The 21,032-nt window shown below is 43.6% G+C and overlaps 1 protein-coding gene across 1 annotated transcript; it reads left to right on the forward strand.

Moving 5' to 3' along the window:
• Positions 1-17,991: 17,991 nt before the first annotated feature.
• On the forward strand, positions 17,992-18,963 carry FOXB1 (forkhead box B1). The gene has a single exon (XM_036734267.1). It carries the CDS (start codon positions 17,992-17,994, stop codon positions 18,961-18,963), a length of 972 nt encoding a protein of 323 aa, XP_036590162.1.
• Positions 18,964-21,032: the final 2,069 nt, after the last annotated feature.

Raw genomic sequence — 21,032 nt, forward strand, 5'->3', positions numbered from 1 at the left:
AGTCAATGTCTCTTATTGTGTTTTCCTTCGATAGATTTTAAATTTTTGGAAGGTAAGGACTGTCTTTCATGTCTTGGTATTCCCATTAGCATCTAGCATTGGTGTTAGCTGTGCGCACTGTCAGTCCTTAGTACATATTTACTGAATTAATGAATGAAGGGGGGAAATCTTAAGTGAGACTTTTCCATCCAGAGTTCTTCTAGCTCTAGTATATGGTTGACAGCTTAGCTTAACTGATACGGTCTCCCTTCTGACTTTATGATTCCCGACAAGAACCATGCTAAGAGTATAATGACCAAGGCAATCCTTCAAAGTCCCCCTCCAGGAAGGGAGAAGGAGCCTGAAACCATGATGTTGTCCTACTGGTCCACTGTAGGTGAAGCTCAGAATATGGGCTGCTCCTTTCAGAAGGCGGGATAGGAAAGGGAGGTCACAAAAGAAGGGGAGATTACATTGACCCTAGAAATCTTCTCTAGCCCAGTGGGAAATAGAGAAGGAGATAGGAATATGTTCCTACCGTAACACGAGGAATAGGGCACCCAGGCGGCTCTTAGCGAACCACCAAATTTACGTGTCTCTCACAAACCTCTACATTCACATGTCACAATGTAAACCAATTGACTAAACACAAACCTCTAATATTACCTTTATAGATGAACTATTATTTTGGCTAACAGGATGGACCGAAAATAAAAGAACTCAACAGCATGGATGGGATGGGAACAGAGTAGTGCAGGTTTCAAAAAAAAACGTCTCCAGGATTGCCTAAAGAGAGAGAAATGGTGAAGGAATATGTGGGCCTGAGAGGGCTGCAACATATTCCAACAAGGAAGATGTGGTAGAGAGAGTTACTAAAGAAAAGTATGAGCAAAAAAGAAGGTACTGACTATGTGGCAAGAGTAGCAGATACCCAAGGAAAGTCCTTGAACTCCACTGCTAGACTTAGGTCAGGGGAACTTGATAAATGGATTCCCAATGTAGGATGACATGGACAAGATTTGGGGGTACAGATGAGTTAGGATTTGCATTGTTGGAGGCAATATTCACATCGAGGAGAGCACAGATTAATCAACAAACACTTTGTAAGTGCCTACTGTGTGTCAGACACTGTGCTGAAGATACAGAGACAAAAAATCCCTGAGTATTTGAGTTGTTGGTAAATGAAAAGACATTTTAGAGTTCCTTCAAATTCACCAAAATATAAAAGGCTGCCTTTATTTCCATTTCTAGGTCATTTCATTCCCTACCAGATCAGTTAGAGTTTCCTGTAGCTCCCATCCCTTTCTCTGCCTTAGAATTCCAACCATCTCTTTCTACCCCAGTCATTCCTGACTCCTTTGCCATCATCCATAGGTCATTTAAACCTCTGAACCACCAGCAAAGATCATGTCTAGTACAGTACATCCTGTCCAGGGTAAAATGAAAAGGAGGAAAAGAATGTTACTTTTTCACCCATACTCATAAGGACTAGTTGGTTAGTGAACTGAGAAAATCTGTAGATTACCAGCTTAGTGGTGGTCACCACTGGTTGGTGTCACAACTGACTATGAAGACTTACATGGCATTTATATAGCATGTGAACATGACATCTTCTAGTGACAATCTGTAATGCACTGACCAGGTTCTTACGGATTTCACAAACTGTAATTGTTTGGGAGTTAAACTTTCTGATTAATAATCAGTGACTATGTTTATAACATTGATTCCTGCCATCAACATTTTCACACAATTTCCCTCAATTGAACATAGGACATAATTCAAATCACATTTATAATACAACAAATTTTATCCAGCATTGACAGAAATGCATTTATCTAGTTTATCAAATGCTCTAGGTGAGCAGTACTGAAAGTGTGGTCCATAAACCGCTGGGAATCTCCAAGACCCTTTTAGGAGGTAGAAATCAAAACTATTTTCTTAATAATACTAAGATGTTATTTGTCTATTAAAATAGTCCCCTTTTTCCAACTACATATCTGTGTGAGGTCAGACTTTCTTTATAGACTTTAGCTAAATAATACATCAAAACAGATTGGATGCACAAGCAGATATGAGAATCCAGCTGTCTTCTATAAAGGCAGACATGAAAGAGATTTGCAAAAATATACAAAATAATACCAGTTCTCACTAAGCTTTTTTTTTCTTTTGGAAAAAATAGTTACTCTTTATTAAACAATTATTTACATTAACATGTAATGGGTTATTATTGCTATTTTAAAATAAATTAGTAAATATTTTTTAAATTATTGGTTTTCATTTCTAAAATATAAAAAGTTCTCTGTGGGGTCCTCAGTCATTTTAAGGAATGTCAAGGTGTCTTGAGACCAAAAAGCTTGAGGATAATTAATCTAGGTAATAGAACAATATGCTAAAAGACCACACATGGATTATCAGTTTTCTGGAAAGAAAAATATAATAAAATACTAGAAATTAAAGTCACATCACCCATAATTTGATCTTTAATTGATGGTTCAGAGGATACTTCAGGATCCTATAGTGCTTCAGGGTCATGATATGAATTTTGTGTGTCAGACTTCAAATGGGGGAAGTTCAAACTTCACCTCTTGCAGATGGCCATTCTTGCTTCCCCTGTGGCTAGTTTCTTATTCTTTTAAGGTAACCTTCTACCTGCTGTGTACACCTTTGCACTAGCTGGCCTCCCATGCCTATCTGGAATGCTCTACCTTCTCAACTCTACCTTTTAGTTTTCCTGATTTCCCTTCTCCTTCAGGAGGCCCTTTCTGATCAGTTCTTCCTCCTTCTCTCCCCACCCACCAGATTTACATGCTAATATCTTCCCTTTTTGGATTACCACCACCAATTCTGTATATATCTTGTTCTGACACTGGCATAGGACCTCCCAGCATGGCGTGCCCACATCATAGAAGGTGCTGTATGAAGAAAGCAAAATTGTAGTAGCTCAAGAACCGTGAGAAAGGCAAATTTAGAGACTTCTCCACTGCAAATATTCATATGGACTATTTGTGCCTGACCTGTGGTAGAGTCTTCTGAGCTTATATTGGTCTGATCAGCCATAGTTGAACCCATTGTACCTTGAACCCAAAATAGTAATGTCATTTTGGTCTTCTTCTAGAAGGCAGGCCAATAACTATATCTCGTATGTGCCTAGTGATTTATTTATACATTGTCTCTCCCATTAGAATGTAAGTTCCTTGAGGGCAGGAACTAGGGTTTTGTTCAGAGTTTGGTTTGTTTGCTGGCTTAAAAAAAATCTCAATACTTAGCACAGTGCTTAGTACATCGTAAGCACTTGATAAATGTGTTTTGACTGACTTAATGAATATATGTATGTACCTATGTACATGTTTTCTTCTTCATTAGAATGTAAGCTTTTTGAGAACAGAGATTGATTTTTGTCTTTCTTTGTATCCCCAACAGTTAATACAGCATCTGGCACATAGGAAGCACTTAATAAAAACAGATCAACGCACTAAAACCAGAAGTTTACTGCAATACTATATTTACAATACATTTAAGGCAGTGGATTCTAAGTCATTAAAGGAGTTTTCAAGGATCACAGATTTAGAGCTGGAAGGGATGATAGAGATTATTACTCTAACCCCATCATTTTGCAGATGGGGGAATTGAGGTCCCAAGATATTGTATTGAAGTATTCAGTATTGCATTTTACATATCATAATGACAAAGTTTCTCAAAAGGGAACAAGCCTTATAATTTTCTAATATGGTATAGAGTAGCAACATTAAGTTTGTATGTGTGTTCACACATAGTACCAGAAGAGAAAGAGAGAAATAGATCCATTTTTACATTAAAATTTATTATATTTGGCAATCATAAGATGCTTACTGGAGCCTGACCTCTGCTCCTTATTAGTACCATAGGAAATTCAGATGATTTCTAGCACACAGAAGTTAATCTGAAATATTTAATGCTATCCTTTAAAAACATCAGTTCAGATTTATGACATCGTGCTGATGTGAAAAATAATTTTATATTGATTAAGTCAACTTTCAGAACAAATGAAAGAAGAATCAGGAAACAATCCTTTAGGTGAAAGAAATTTAAAACTTAGCTAACTGAAAGAGCTAGCCAGCCCTGCAAACATGAAGAAAGGGGTAGATCATTTGGGGGGAAAAATAAATTGTATCTATTTCTTAATCAGAATTTTTGAATCTTCCATTTCAGAACTCTTTTACAACTAAGCCTTCCATAGTAAGACACCCAATTCTTTCATCCCTACAAACTTGCAGCCTTTTTTGAACTTGGGATGGTGCCTTTGTAAAGAGGGTTTTTTGTTTTATTTACTCTCAATTAATCATGCTCAACTGTAAACAAAGTGTCTGTTTTAGTTCTGCTGACAATTATCCACTTGTCAACATCTCCCTCAAGTACCTTCAGCATCTGGCAGCGGCACAAAACTGCTACATCAAAACGAACATTTTGTCTCAATAAAAAGATAGCAGAGTGGCAGGTTTTCATCTGTTTTCTAGCCCATCAGCAGTCAAGATTATATTATAACTAATGCCACCAGGGCACCTTGATAAGGAAATTTATCAACTGAGGATAAAGGGTTTCTCAGATTTTTTCAAGCACTTAACCCTTTAACCCCACCCCCACCCCACCCCTTTGTTTCTATTTTTTTTTAAATGATTGACGAAGAGGGCCTGGTGGAAGGGGTCTTGGCGAGAGTGTGACAGTATGGTAGGTAGAGAATGATGCATTCCATAAATCAGCTCACAAACAAGATAATAATTCCAGGAAGCTGCTAAGACACTTAGCTGTAGGTAGGCTTCCAGACCACTGGTACTTCCATGTGATCAACAGGGTAGAAAACTATCAGACTTCTCAAGTAATAATTTGTGTGAGACATTTAGCAGCCTTGAGCATTAACTTGGGTTTGGCAGTGAATATGTTTATCAATTTCCTTTTTTGGTCCCAAGCATAAAACTAATGGGGGAGGGGGGAAGAATGCCTCAGAAAGGGGTGTAGAAAAAAAGGAAGTTATTATTATCATAAGGTTAAGGACAGATTTGTTTTTGTCTCTGTATCCCCAACTCTTAGCTGGAGCCTGGCACAAAGTAGACATTTCATAAATGCTTGTCAAATTAAATTTAAATTGAATTCAAAGAGCTTTATGGTTTTGCCTAAAGAGACTATTTTATCAATAATAAAATATATATTAGACACCCTGTCTTATGATAGGCTGAGGAAGAAGGAAACAAGAAATCAGGCAAATTTAACCTGTTGTTTCTTGGCTCCTCTCACTACCACCTGCTGGGGTGGGGGAAGTGAGGGTGAAGGAGAAGAGAATTCACTAAATATTCACTCAGTGGAACATTAAGTCAATTATTCCATCATTTAAGAAACAGATAAAATCAGGTACCAGGAATTGTGTTGTGTAAGGATAAGACTAGCACAGAAGACAGTGGCTGGTTTATACCATACAGCAATTTACATCCACTTCTAAATGGAAGCTCCTCTATTCACACCCACCCATTTTCTCTTAAGGTAAATTCCTAGGTAATATATTTAGGTAGTCGAGAGTGATTGGGGGAGGGGGAGGAAGTACCTCTGGAGGGGAGAAAATGGACTTAAAGAGTGTTACTTAATTCTGGGAAGCAAACGAAGCATAGGCAAGGGAACCCAGCAGCGATGGAAGGTCTCCATTAGGTCTAAGGAATTGCACCTGGAGCTAGGGAGTAGAAGAGGAGGGTGGAAATGGAGTGGGGAGAGGGTTTATCTCTTCTTGCGTTTCTGACAAAAGCTAATCAGTCTTACCCCCGTGTAATTGATTTTAACGAAGTGGGGTTCTTTTTCTTCGCATTAATGATTGCCGGAGGTCATTGGCCAAACCTGGTCATCCCAAGCAGTTTTTGCAGGCACTGCTGCTCAGACGAAATGTCCTCGTGCACAGAAGCTTGCCTCCACGCTGGGCTGGGGCTTGAGCAAACCACCTTCATTGGTGTCGCCCTGTTACCAGACTTTAGAGACAGCCTGGACAGGGTAGATGGACAGTATGGGATCTTGTCCCCGGGCCATAACGACACCCCTTTTCACCTGGTAATTTATGCACAATTAATTGAGATATCTTTTATACTTGATGTGTTGCAAAATTAATGCCTAATTTATGTAATTAGTCAATTAGCTCTAATTCCAGCATATGTTCCCAATGCCCAGAAGGTGTTCTGTTTCCCAGGTACTTATTTTGATGTCACGGAATCCAGCTAATTAATTTTACATGCATATTAATTTAGGATCTATTTAGCAGCTCCCTTTGTGAGAGTAATTTTAATATTTGTCTTTCTAACCTTTTTGGGGGGCGGGGAAAGAGGAGAGAGAAGGTGCAGGTGGATTTCCGCGGCACTAGTGCAAACCCAGGAGGCACCTCGATGGGAGTGACTGTTGTAGCTGTGGCTGTCGTTTATCGCAGCCACCGCGAATGCTGCCATCTCTGGCAGCCCGGTGCCCTCGATCGGGCACTGGGCAATGAGGAGAGCTCGGGTGGTCAGACTTATGCGAGAGGAGAAACTTTAGGTTGCCGTACCCTCCAATGGCCTCCCGCTGCCCTTTGGGAATATGGAGTGGTCAAGGCAGCGAAAAGAGAGGTTCTTAATATGGAACTCGTTATTGAACGCTAGCTGCTGAGCGAGGCAAGGCGCTTTCAAGCAGAGGAGAAAGCCACCCCCGGGCTGTTTGGCCGCAGGTGGACACTTTGGTGGCCACGCCACGTGATCCCCGCCGTCCGCACCAAACCCTTTCCTGCATCTTCCTCGCAAGCTTATCTTTGGCACTCTTGGTGTTGCGGCTAGGTTTCGTCGCAATTTCGTTTTCGGACCCGCACCAACTTCTGCTTCTCTTTCTCTATTTCCTAGGCTAGGAAGAGAGCCTCGAAGAAAATACTTCGTCGTCGTTCTAGCACTTGCAGGCATTTTTGCTCACCCAGGGCTCGCGTCAGTTGTTGAAAGCAAGCACCAAATAGCTCATGTAAGATGGGCAACTTGGAATAGCACGGTACAAGGCCATTAAAGGGAAGAGAGTGTAGGAGGGGTTACTTTGCACGTTGCTTCCCAGGTCATGGAAAGCCATGGTCATTTCTTACCTGAGTGAGAAAAATTACAATGCGGTGCAAAAGTTTTGTTTCTAAGCTGTTCGATGGCACAATAAAACTTTTATCCTTTTTGGACAAATTAATGAGCAATTTAATTAATAAAACCAGGGAGTAGTGTAAGTGCTATGATAATGAAGTTAAATGAGTGCACAGTAAAATATTCACTAATCCAGCGCATTGCCAAATACCTCCTTAATTCTGCTTAACACTAAAAGGGTTTTGAGCACCATAATGAGATTCCTCTGTCTGCTAATTAATTGACACGCTCCTGAATATTCATATGTGCTAGCACCAATACGTTCCTAATTGCTCAGTGGAATAGATCTCAGAGGAAACTAAATCGCCATAGACTTAATTAAAATAATGTATTCCAGATCCAGTTCGGGAAAGACATTTGCCTTCCAGCGCCTATAAGAAAGTGGCACCTGGTTGGTAGAGGGGAGATATCAATCGTGGAAGTCCAACCTGAATTAAACAGGGTGGAAAGTGTGGTGTGTGTTCAGCTTTTAGAAAAACAATAATGAAACGCCCGAATGCAAGACGAAGAAAAAAGACAGGTCTCCAAGGAGCATCAGTTTCCCTTCCAGGACATTCTGAAGTCTCCGAGGGGCAGGCAAAGAGTTTGGTGAGCGGGAAATAGGACGGGAGCTCCCAGCAGCGGTGTAGCCAACCCCCCCCCCCCCCCCAGCCACTTTGCCGCAATGTAGGTGACTAAATCTGGTCAGGGATGCCCTCTACAGAGCCATGTGGGGAAAATCGTTTGTCTTGAAATTCACATGGAAATTCACTGCCTCGGAAAACTTTCCTTGGGGGTGGAGCATCCCAACCCACCCTCTCTCCACCCACGCGGAGATCCAAAAGAAACCACACGTTCTTCCCTTTCGGAGCTAGCATATGAGGTTCTCTCCCGGAAAAGCAGTCAGTACGATGCTCCCTGCTCCAGCATCCAACCCCGCACATGCACCTGCCACTAGGGAGAGGCATCCCTTAATTCCGGTCTACAGCGTCTTCGCTAAAAAGCCAGATACTGACTCGCTGTGAAACAGGAAGTGAGAAACCTTTCCAACATAAGCTATTAGATGCGATATTTACCTTTTTTACTACAGTCCAATGAGTAATATGAAATCTTGTTTCTTGTAAAGGCAGCCCTTAAAATAATTTACCACAGGTTAGAAACTAAGAAGAGTTTATTTGAAGACACACAAATGCATATTTATTATACACATGTAGGCATTAACAATGTAAATTACACCGCCAGCAGTTAGTTGCTGGTTGTTTATTCATTAGATCTTTAGAAAATCTACATTGCCTCCAGATAGCAGGATGATAATGTGAAATACACAAGGAGTTTACATAACCAACTCCGCCGCTGTGCTCTGCACTTGATGGCTCCCTGTCACCAACAGGTTCGAACGATTTTAATGAAGACCCCAAAAAAGGCACAGATTTGAATTGGATCTTGGGTACCTGGGAGACCAGCAATTTTTGAGGGGGTTCAGTGACAGAGGAAGCAGAGCAGTACTAAGTCAATTGAACTTATTTTGCCTGTGTTTGCTTTAAAAATCATAATAGAGGGAAAGACAGTGATAAAAAGGGTTTCCTTGGAGGGAAGAAAATCTTTTTCAGTCCTGCCTCTCACATGTACTCACTATGGGTCTTTGGGCAACTCTCTTACTCTCTTGAAGCCCCAGACTGCTCACAAAGATTGCAATTTACAAACTAATTGCAGCTCTGCATCTGTGGAATGAGTTTCTACGCCGATGATATAACCGATGCAGATCCCTCCCCTCACTTAAAGAAAAAAAGATTTTAAGGGGGAGGAAAGAAGTGAAGAGTGGAGGAGATTCAGAAATGAAATGGGGAGGAATGGAAGACGAAAGAGGAATTCATCATTCCTAGACTTTAGATAATTAACGGAGTGATGATGGTGAGCAATGTTGGAATCCCTAGCAGCTTCCAGAAGAAACTCAGATGTGTAAGTACCTTTTGCCCGGTAGCACTGACATGTTCTGGATACCAAATCCTCATTCATCCAGTTAAATTCTCTAAGCTCTGCCAATAAAAAAACAGCTTATTTCAGAAAGTGTACACATTATTTCAAGGGAAATCTTGCGTTGGGTCACTTTCTTTGGAACCTCATTCAATGCGCCGTATACAGAAAGGGGAAACTTACTAGAAATTTACCCCAAAAGATTTTTTAGCGTATTTTCCAAACCAAGACACACCTTCTACACTAAATAGTAAATGAAGATCAATCTCTTTTTACTGTTTATAAAGCTTGTGGGAAAGATTGATTTAAAAGGAGACCTCGGAGGCGAATCTATTTCTGTAGTCAGTTATCTGAGTTTGGGAGATTCAATTGGGGGAGAAAGGAGGAACATACCTAGGTGTCAATTACCATTCCCAATCCACTAAAAACAGAATAATCATTCAACCTACGCTTCCCGGCCGACTCTCCTTACCTCCCACTTTTCGTTAGGATTTGCATATACCAGAGACTGTGGCCAATTACCGTAATAACGGAGACTATATGGACCGCATTCACACAGAAAGACTGACTTCCTGGGTTGGGCAGAACTGGAATAAAAACAGCTGCTAGTTTGTTTCGTTTATGCGCCCTGATCATGTGTTGTTCCTAAGGACGGATGACTTCAAACTGTAGATTAGGAAAGGAGATTGAGGGTGGTGAGGGGGAAACACGGCAGATTTTATTTTTGGACCATCTTTAAAAGCTTTGAGGGTGACCTTTGTTCAACTATTTTGGCTTCTGATGTGAGCAATTTTCCATGGGTCCAGAAAACTAAATCATTTGGCCACTTTTCTGGATGAGGGGAACTTGAGTCTAGGCAAGGTCTTGGTGACTGGGTGCTGGGGGTGGAGTGGAGGCTGGAGCGGTGAGGGGCGGGTAAAGGGAGGAGAAGGGTCAGGGTGGATGCGACGGAAGTGGAAACCTGTGCTGTTTTCAAGTCCTTGGTTGCTCTGGCCCTTGGAGATCCTAGGGGAGCCCTGGATGAAAACAGGTCCGAGTTTAGAAAGAGCGGAGTTGGAGAGACCTGGCAGAAAGAAGAGAAAGCTGAAGGCGGTCCTTTAGGACTGGGACTGGAGCTGCCTCATAGCTATTCTTAGTTGGGGGGAGGTTAGGAAGGATCAGTCGCTTTCTTTCTTGCTTGCTTTATTTAAAAAAAAAAAAAAAGCTTTGTGGGTGGCGGCGCAGCAGGAGACAGAGAGACACAAAAAACAAAAAGCCCAACACAAAAAATCAAATAGTTTTAACCTTGCCAGGAACATTGCGAGTTATTACATCTGATAGCTGACGTAGTCGTCAACTCCTGCTGCCATTAAGAAAACATATTCCTACCATTTATCTCTGGTTAGGCTCTCTTCTTCAAATATCCCAAACAAAGCCAAGGGTTCTGGCTTTTTAAAGTCCCTCCATTTCCCTCCTTTTTCATTCTGTTGAAAAATAAAATAATAGAAGGGCTTTCACACATAATGGTGATTCGCATCGACGTCACAAGTGGTTTTTAAAAGTTTTTCAAAAGTGGTGCATGCAACCGAGGTGGCAGAATTTGCTTCACACGACATTGCAGTTAACCCAAGGCAATACTTTTAAAACACTAGTTTGGAGGCTCTTAACACTTTGTAAGTTAAAAGCTGCTTCTTTCTGCCCACAATCACTCCAGAGAATTAATGTTTCCTTAGTGGGAGAAGGGAGCGCCCAGCCCCATTAAAAATAATAACAATCTGAAGGAACAAATAAAAAGTTTGTGACACTGCAAATTAGTATGAAAAGTATAGGGTATTTTTCTTCCATAAAAAAAAAACAAAAACAAAAAAAAAACTTGCTCCACCCCACTCTTAAACAAAACACAATACCTTTTTCTGGGTGGTACTGCACAGAAGTTGATTCAGTTTTGACAATGTTGTTTAGCTATCATTTGCTATTTTGAATGAATGGGAGCAATCCCCCTTTTTACAACATTTGTTTCCTATTATGGAGAGGTGCAGCAGTTGAGGGCAGACATGTGAAAGTGGCTGTTTGATTCTCTTTTTCATCCTGCTGACCCTGCTTTTGTCCCTTCTCACCCTGGGAATGTCACGCCTCACTACTTCACTTTGAGATGCTCTAGAAAGTGGCTTTGTTATTCCCTTTTAGACATACACGAAATTGTTCTCATTCCCCCTGCTGTAAAAGATACTTCACATTGGGACTCGGTTCACAAGTGCAATGCAATTTGGCTTAGCTCAACCTTTGTTCTGCTTGTACAAATGACCAAACAGTGCACACATTATACAGTTGATCTACTGCTGCCTTAACACCAGAGTTAGGGGCTGGGAGAAAAGCAAGTTAATCCCTTCAATACTAAGGTGGCATTTTCAATATTTCCTACAATAAAATAAAAAAAAAGATTTAGAAATGCTACTTCTATTTAAAACAACATAGACCAAAGTGCATGGGGATGTCTCAGCCTCCTAACCTCCCCCCCCCAAGAAACCCCAAAGACCCCTTCAAATGACTTTTAGACAAATACAGTTAGAGAGTTTGTAATGCTCAATTCAAACCTATTGAAGTGTTTACATGCAAAGAAATGAAGGCACATTATTTGGAAACCAAGGCTTTTAAAACTAAAAGGTCCCAGACCCAGCTACAGCAAGAAGTGACCAACTTTTCTTTTTCCAAAAACTTTCTGAAGAGGGGGTATTGTCCTAGGTGGCAGAGTCTTTACAAGTGTTGGAATTTAGCATACACAATAGTAAGATTTTAGTACTTAATCTGGAAGGAGTGCAGTGTTAGGAGTGCAACACCTAACATTAAGTAGTATTTGTTTTCTGCTTGGGGTGAGGGGGAAGGAGGGGGAATAGGTCATTTTAAGCTGGCCAAGCTTTGGGAGCTGCTTGGGAAACCCTTCTCGTCTAAACCCAGCTGCTCCCTATAGAGTTGCACATAGCTTTCTCTCAAGGTAGATAGTTTGTTGCCCAGTCCACAAAAGGCAAAACAGACCCTAGGCAAATATGCATGTCTATGAGGGGAACACCTGGCTTGGAGTAAAGTTTGAGCCCCTCATTCCGCCCCTATGTCATGTCAGTCCCCATTCCCGACAGAGCAAAAGTATAGACAGAAGTGGAGATCATAGACTTGCCTGGAACCCAGAAGTGGAATGAATAAGCTGTTTTCAGAAACTCGGCTGTCAGTTATTAAGAGTATTCCCTTTTCTCCCTCCCAAAACCAAACCAAACCCCATTTTTAACAAATGCACCCAGGTTTATGTTCCAAATAGAATGTAACAAAATGAGCTAGATTGGAGGACCCCTCCCACTTATATAGCCTATTTGAATAGATTTTTCTCTACTTTTAGAAATTTTAAAATCATGTGAATTGAAAATCAGAGCACTCTAGTCTTGTGATAGAATTTTGATGTATGTATTCTCATAGATTCTTTTTTAAAAATTGTGTTTTTTCATATCAAATAATAAAAATATATGTACTGTATAGACCCTTAATTGTCAGTTAAAGTTTTGAAAGGTCTAGGACTGTAACACCTAACCCAAGAAAGTCAATAGCATGGTGCATTTCCTTGAAATAAGTGCTCTTAAAAATCTGTGCCGCTGGGGCACAATTTTGCCTGCGAAAACCAGAGAGCGAAGATTTTCTCCGTCCCTTAAGAAACCGAAAGCAAGAAGGCAAAGATGCCATCAACGGCTGCTGCGTGTGGAGCCACTGACCAGTGGAAGGGAAGGGGTGACTGATCCAAAAGAGGGTTGAGAGACCTGCTGGAGCTGGCCCTGGGAGTTCTGGAGGAGTTATTTTGTTTTTGCAAATATAGATTCTGGGACATTCAGAGGAATGGTTTTTAATTGACCGTTGACAGGCAGTGGGAGTTTGTTTTAGTGCTGAATACTCCGGGAACAAAATCCTTTTGAAAGAAAAGCTAAGTAGTTTCACGCCACCAAAGTGCAGATTTGATAAAGAATGCTTGGTGGGACAAAGACCTTGGTGCGTTCGCTCTAGTTCCCATAGGCAGCAAGATCACTTTGGTAAACGCAGAATCTGGCCTGTAAGGGGGAGGGGAAGAAGTGGCTGGGGGGTGAGTGAAGGGGGTGGGGTGGGGTGGAGAGAGTCGACGGGAGAAAGAAGCAAAGTAAACCCCTGCCTGAAGGAGACAAAAAAGTATCTTTCTACCTACCCCCTTCATCCCCAACTTTTCACTGCCAATTAGAGACAAAAGTGCTAGGTAGGAAAGGGAGAGGAGTGAAGGAGGCAGCAAGAGAAGGAAAGCGCGGGGGAAGGAGGAGAGAGACAGACAAACAGAGACAGGCAAAGGCAGACAGACAGAGACACAGAGAGACAGGGAGAAATAGAGACAGAGACACAGACGGGGGAGGGGTGGAGGCAGGAGTGGCTTAGCTAAAAAGTCTGCTTGGGCTAAGCAGAGTTTACTTTCCAAACCAAGACTTAGTATTGTTTTGGCAGCCTAGGAAACCCTAATGAGTCAGTTGGTACTTTACCACCCCCCCCCAGTCCCCAGTGTTTTGTAAATATTAACAAGATAGCGAAGGTTATTCGATTAGACTGTGGGGACTGGAGGTATTAGCTTGTGATTGTTGGTGTTTTTAATATGAGAAAGTGCTCCCTCCCCACCCATCCCTCCACTCACGCACCTGCTTGAAAACAGAAGGAATAAAAATCAATATTGTATTTGTCACCCCTCTGTCTCCTTTTTACTCCCTCAACAGCCCGGGTGCCACTGAAGCGAATTGTGGATTTATGGGGGGAAATTAGCATAAATTATTACCAAATCTGTAACCGTGTGTGGTCCAGCTTGTGGGAAAAGAGGCTATTGCGAACCCTCCAAGCAGAAAGGTGGTCCTTGGTGGGCTTCATGGAAGCGATGAATGGCTATTGCACGAAATAGATTTCCATTTGGCTTGCACATTGATATAATTGACTTATGTGTATTTTATACAGTTTTCCCAATACCCCCCCTAAGCCTCCTATTTGAATTTATCCCCTAAAAGCTCCTGTTTGTTTTGGGTTTCTCCACAATAGGCACTGATGCACTTTTCAAGCTTTCTGGAAACTGTTCATTTCCCTCCCCTTTTTTCATAATACTGGTCTTAAGATGTTGTAAATTGTATTCAAATCCACCCCCAACTCCCAACACACACTCTGTTTAGTTTCAGTAAGGAGGATTTATCTGATACAATTTAGCAAAACCTATGTTCTAAATCTGAGAATACCTCCTCACGTTTAGTTGGGTTTATTTCATTATGTTTATGGATGAATAAAAAAAGGCATGTATGTTCTCTCTTTGTGTGCTAAACTTCAAATATTTCCAGAACTGTGATTCCTACTTCGGTTATCAATGGCCCCAAGGTTGGTGGTTGCAATTTTCCAGGAAATGTGGAAAAAGATTTATTTCAACTTGCATTTTAATACCTCAACATTTCCACTCTATGAATTTAATTTTCTCTTTGAGTAATGATTTAAATAGCTATACAATGCTCCTTTGCAAGACAATAAAATGACAGTTGTTAAAATTTTTAAAAACTCATGTAAAAAAAATCTTCCTGCTTGTCACACTTATATTGTTCCTTGTCCCCAAATATAAGTATCATTCGCGTATCTCCTTTTTTGCCCCCTTCAGAAAAAAAAAATTGCCTTTTTTGGCAGGCAATTAAAGATACTGACCGAATGGCTATAGTTTGTTCATTATACATCTATATTCGTGTGTGTGTGTGTGTGTGTGTGTGTGTGTGTGGTGGTGGTGGTGGTGGTGGTGGTGGTGGTGGTGTTAAAAGGAGGCTAATGACATTCACCAGTGCCTTAACAGGCCTATCTACCTATACTCCCATTCGGAAGAAGAGAGGGAAAAGGTCGTGAAACCCTGTTTATACTTCAGAATGTGTTTCAGTGCTTTCTCTCTGAGAACTGCGGTCTTTTTATGGAGAAGGAAAATAGGTACATGGTTCGGTTTTTTTTTAAATTCTGGGAAATGTAAGTGTGCTTGCACTAGTCCCCAGACCTGACTTTTCCGGATCCCTAGGGAAGGGTTTTGCCTCCCATCCCGGAAAAACCGATTTGAACAAGTCACCACGATTTAACTCGCTTCGCCTTGTTATAAGGCTAATGAGAGCTCGGCTCCAGTAAGTACTCCCAGGGACGGTGGCTTAAATGCGGTTTTCACTAATGTCTAGGTGGTTCATCTACATATAAAGAATCATCTTTCTGGTATCATCAAACTGTACAGGGACGGATAGGTCAGGTACTTTCCCTTCCCCCCTCTTGTCTCTCTCCCCCCCTCCCATGTCTCTTTCCTTCTCCCGGTTATTTTTACTGAATTAAGAAGGTGACATTATTCTTTTCTTCAAGTACTTCTGTTAATATTGAAAAACGTGCGCTTGCATTTCAAACGAGTCAGCTCAGACCCGGGAGCCATTTCAATATTAATGAAATTGTTTAATCTCCTAAATACATCGTGTTTAAGTTACGTTTTGGTGAGTTATTGACCACCTCCGAAAATGTTGTTAATGGGGGGGTGAGTTAAGGGGGTGTGTGTGCGTGTGTGTGGTGTCTACGAAGTCTAGAATATCTTCTTAATGATAGCCAAAATCAGCCCTTTCACCTCATCGGAAAATTTGCCGAGATTAAAACGTCAACATTTTTGTGTATGCTCTCCCTACATTTCTCTAAAACACTTGAAAAATGTTTGTGTTTGGACTTTAAAGGAGGGGAAAGGACAAATTTTTCTTAAAACCTCAAAGTCATGCAATGCCAGGGGACCATGCAGATAGATAATCAGAGGGCACGCGGGGACGTTGATTTAACGTTTATTCTACATGGATTAAAAAATACATAATTGAATTCCCCTGAGAAAGCGATCCAGATAAAGGCTAGAAATCTCCACACTAAATATCTCCGTAAGCACTCACATTCGCCTCCGTCCCCCCTCCCTCCGAAAAGTAAAAACTTGTTCCTCTCTCTTTGCAAGCCTCAGAAGCTACTGCTGGTTTTATGGGACTTCTGATGGCTTTCTTCAGGACTCTATTTTCATGTAGCCTGGAGACCCTAAATAACCCCTCCCAGGGAAGGGAGGGAAAAACCCAGAAAAGTTCCGGCTGTAAAATGCAAACTGGGAGATTCAATCCTCTAACACTTGAAACAACTAGGTAAATGGAACCTCTAAGTCCCTGGAGGTTGATTCGAGCACAGGAAAACAGTCAGGAATTCACCTGGTTAGAATACCATCTGCATTGAACTGACATCTACAACTCTAGTGTCAAATCAAATTACCGGAGTAATTTTAAAGCAGACAGTTTGGCAAGTAATATACAGTTACACTGCTTTAATTTTTTTTTTAACCTGACCAAAACGTTTAGAAGCAAAATGGGTTCTTATTAAGGGCTGTCCAATCTAATTATATAATTTATAAAACCCCATCAGATTTTTTTTAAAGCGACACACCAAATTCTGCATGGCAGAGGAAACAGAAGGTAATGCAAACTTCAGCCGGCCTCAGTGAGGACTGAAAGTATTGCATTTTCATTATAATCACCCTTGCAACAGCCATGAACGCGGTTTGATTGGGCAAAAGGAAAAGTCTCTCGTTAAGGAAAAGCCCTGCCTTAAGTTAGCCAACAATACAAATCAGTTAACAATGCAGAACAAACAGAATACCACAGCCAAGCAATTTCCATGTCAAACATCGCTCTGCTCAGTAGCTCCATTTGTAAGTGTGAATCGCAGACTAAGCTCCCTGCGCAGTCCACAGAAGGGCCGTTGCATACCTTCACACGAACTGAGACTGGGGGTGCCATCCCACTTCAATTCCGGTTGTTGAGCCTTTTCACCCCTCGCCTTGTCTTCAAATGGAAATGATTTCTATTGGCCCAAGGTGTCCATGTAAATAGGTGTAAATGAAACCAGATTATGCCTCTCTCTCTCTCCTCTCCCTCTCTTTCAGCCCCCTCCCTCTCCAGCCCCCTCTCCCTCCCTCCATTCCTCCTCCCCCTTCCATTCCTCCTCCTCCTCCCAAGGCGATTGTCATATGATAGCAAAGAAGTGGCACATTAATGAAGCGCCTCTACAGGGGTCTTTTCTGCTCCTGTCACCGCATAAAACTATCAGATGGTTACAGGAAGGACATGGAGGCAACTACCTAGCTCAGCATCGCGGCAAAGGAGAGAGCAGCTCCCGCTGCAACCCCGGCTCAGTTGCTGCCGCCGCCAGTGGTCACTGGAGCCGAGCTTGCCCGCCGGGAGGGGAGCGCAGAGTCGGAGATCGCCGGGGACTGGGCGGCTCCGAGGGGCTGAGCCGCAGCACAGCCGAGCAGAGCGCCGAGCCTAACAGAAAGGCGCTAGTGCTGCTGGGCTTTTGGGAACAGACGCCCCGGGGGCAGCATCCCGGATGCGGACGACCAACTTCGAGCAACTTTAAGGTGGGTACTGCCCAGGCTTCGCCCTCCGTCTCCAATTTTCCCTCTACCCACCTCCAAGTCCCTGGGCCCCCTTCCCGGGTTCGCCTTCATTTCTCTTCCCGGGTTGCTGCTGTTCAGGCACCAATCAGCGCAGCACGCAAAGTTACTTTGGGGAGCTTGAGGTCCCGAGCGGGTCAGATTGACTAAGAGGATCTTTAGGTTAAATTGAGGTTGGTACTCAGTTGGGGTTGGTACTCTTTTCCCCCTCCCCCGTTTTTTCCCTTACCCTATACTCACTGTGTCCCCGCTTTTTTTTCCCTTTTCCCCCTCCCACCTCCAAGTAGTCCTGTAACTCGGCCCCGCTGACCTCGAGGTGTCTGTCCATCTACCCCCTCCCCCAACCTTCCCCTCCCTGGCAGATCGAAGCAGCCTGCCAGCCCGCCCGCGAGGAGGAGGAGGAGGAGGAAAAGGAGGAGGAGGAGGAAGATGCCTCGGCCGGGCCGAAACACGTACAGCGACCAGAAGCCGCCTTACTCTTATATCTCGCTTACTGCTATGGCCATCCAGAGCTCCCCAGAGAAGATGCTGCCCCTGAGCGAAATTTACAAGTTCATCATGGACCGCTTCCCCTACTACCGGGAGAACACACAGCGCTGGCAGAATAGCCTGCGCCACAACCTTTCGTTTAATGACTGCTTCATCAAGATTCCGCGGCGGCCAGACCAGCCCGGTAAGGGCAGCTTCTGGGCGCTGCACCCCAGCTGCGGGGACATGTTCGAGAACGGCAGCTTCCTGCGGCGCCGCAAACGCTTCAAGGTGCTCAAGTCCGACCACTTGGCGCCCAGCAAACCGGCCGACGCGGCTCAGTACCTGCAGCAGCAGGCCAAGCTGCGCCTTAGCGCCCTGGCAGCTTCGGGCACCCACCTGCCCCAAATGCCCGCAGCCGCCTACAACTTGGGTGGGGTGTCACAGCCCTCGGGCTTTAAGCATCCCTTCGCTATCGAGAATATTATCGCTCGCGAGTACAAGATGCCTGGGGGCTTGGCTTTCTCCGCCATGCAGCCAGTGCCCGCTGCCTATCCCCTCCCGAACCAGTTGACTACCATGGGCAGTTCCTTGGGCACTGGTTGGCCCCATATGTACGGCTCGGGCATGATCGACTCGGCCACCCCTATCTCCATGGCGAGCGGCGACTACAGCGCTTACGGGGTACCACTGAAGCCTCTGTGTCACGGAGGGCAGACGCTGCCCGCCATCCCGGTGCCCATCAAGCCTACGCCAGCTGCTGTGCCCGCCCTGCCCGCCTTGCCCGCCCCCATCCCCACGCTGCTCTCGAACTCGCCCCCCTCACTCAGCCCCACATCTTCGCAGACAGCGACCAGCCAAAGCAGCCCCGCCACCCCCAGCGAGACTCTCACCAGCCCGGCTTCCGCCTTGCACTCTGTGGCCGTGCACTGACCCGGAGCGGCTGGGCCCCACTACCCCCTCCCTGCTTCTCTTCCCTTTTCCCTAGCCACACACAGTCACCGCTTCTGAGTCTCTCGGGGGTATCTTCTAACCACCCATCCCACACCTGCTTCCTCCATCCCCAGCTTCCCCCCCCCCCGGCCACGAAAGACCCCCATTTCAACGGACTGCAGGCTAGCTGCGCCAGGGTTGAAACTCTGACCATTCCCCTTTCCCTTCCGTCCGGGCCCTGGGCTTCTAGAACTTTGTTTTGGACAGAAAAGGAAACAACACAAAAACTTGGTAGAGTCTAAGAACTCTGCGCCTTTGGGAGTGCAGGAATTTTCGTGGCCCATCCCCCGTCGGAGGGGAAGGGCTGAAGTTGGGTCACTCCCCTCTATCTATCCGCTTCCCCGACCCCCCCCCCCCCCCCGCCCTACCTTGGGGTAGGAGAGAAGCAAGTGGCTGCCCACTCCCAGGCATCCTGCAGAACCCTAACTCTCCACAGCTCCTTCACGTCCCCCTCTTGGCAGAGTCAGCAGTTAAGAAATAACAAAAACAGCTTCTGAGTAGATTCTCTCTACTCTCTCTTCTACCTGCACCTACTCTGGGCGCGCCACCACCAGACACCTTCAGCGGTGAGGCTGCAGGGCAGGCCACTTGAGGTCTCGAGCCTCAGTTTATGTATTACCAAGAGCTAGGGATGGGACGATCAAGCCCCAAACTCCCACTCAGCGCAACCCGCCCCTCCCCCCACCCGGCCCGCTCCCACGGTCACCCATTTTTCAGTGCTTCCCGAACAGCAGCCAGTAAATTCACCGAAGTTGCTCGATGGCTGGCTCCAGTTCTCTCCAGCTTATGGGCTCTGGGTTTTGTTTTGTGTTTTTTTTTCCCCCATTTTTCCAGCCAGGAGCACTGGGCATTGGAGTGTTGGAAGTAGAAAGGGCTAAGCACGAAAGCCAAGGGCTGGACACCTGTCCAAAGTGAGTGGGGGAGGGGTGGGAGAAACAAAACACAAATAAACAAACCCCTTATTGTTTACAAAGCTCCAGTCAAAATGTAAATAGTGAACTTGAGTCTGTAGCCCGAGGCTGGGTAGGCCCACTTTACAAGTACCAGTTGTAAACACAACGTTTACTTTCCATTTTTGTCGTGGTGGTTTGGAAGAAAGGGGTTAGAGCAGGAGAAGCTGGGAAAATTAATTTGTATGGCAACTTTTTTCTGATTCCTTAGAGCTCATTTAAGCTATTTATTTTACTGCTTAATAAAATTAAAATGAAATAAAACCACAAATAAGAAGACAGCCAAGGGCAACCCTTGATGAGTTAGCGGCAGTAGTGAATTGGTAAGATGATGTGGGGGGAGTATCACTGGAGATTTCTCCTACAAGATTAGTCTTTCTGTTTGCTTTATTAGAAGCTTTCTGTTTTATTAGAAACCGAAAGGGCTGCAAAGGGATGTACATGCTTGTGAATAGGAATGATAAACTGTGTAAAATGCACTTTTCGTTGGCTATATTCCCTTAGTTTTAGATAGTTTGCTGGAAACCGAACTGTTTTTCTGCTGTGAACTACTTAAGTTAAAAAAAAAAAACAAACTTGTCATCAGAGCTGTAAAGAAATCTCCTTTTTTTTCTTCCTGTACAGAATAAGCATGACATTTAAAATATTGATGTTCTTGTTCCCAGCATGCCTGTTTTAAAACAAAGGATAAAAAAGTGTCTATGTTAAATTATGAACCTAGTCCAAATAATATTTTCTCATTAAAATATGTAAACTCAGAATTAGTTTCTTGTCTTTTTGAATAGGTGCCCCAAATAATAACATTTTAAGAAATGTAGATTCTTAGATACCCTTTTTAAGGGGTATACAGATGCAGAATGTCTTTCCCACTTCTCATTTGTTTGTAGCTTGAAGCCCTTCCACCTTTGCACTTAAACCTTTGGGAAAGATGTTTTTCAGGCAGACTCTGAAAGGCGTTCATACCTACAAGATCTTGTCTTTTACGGCACAAGTACATAAGTGTAACAAAGAAAAAAGTCATTGAAGGTACATGGTTTCTCCTCTATTTGGTATTTATCT

The sequence above is a fragment of the Trichosurus vulpecula genome, chromosome 8 (genome assembly GCF_011100635.1).
Source record: "Trichosurus vulpecula isolate mTriVul1 chromosome 8, mTriVul1.pri, whole genome shotgun sequence".
In the NCBI taxonomy this organism is placed as follows: domain Eukaryota; kingdom Metazoa; phylum Chordata; class Mammalia; order Diprotodontia; family Phalangeridae; genus Trichosurus; species Trichosurus vulpecula.

Excerpts from the sequence above, each read along its gene's own strand:
- FOXB1 (XM_036734267.1), top strand. The coding sequence starts at position 17,992 with ATGCCTCGGCCGGGCCGAAACACGTACAGCGACCAGAAGCCGCCTTAC.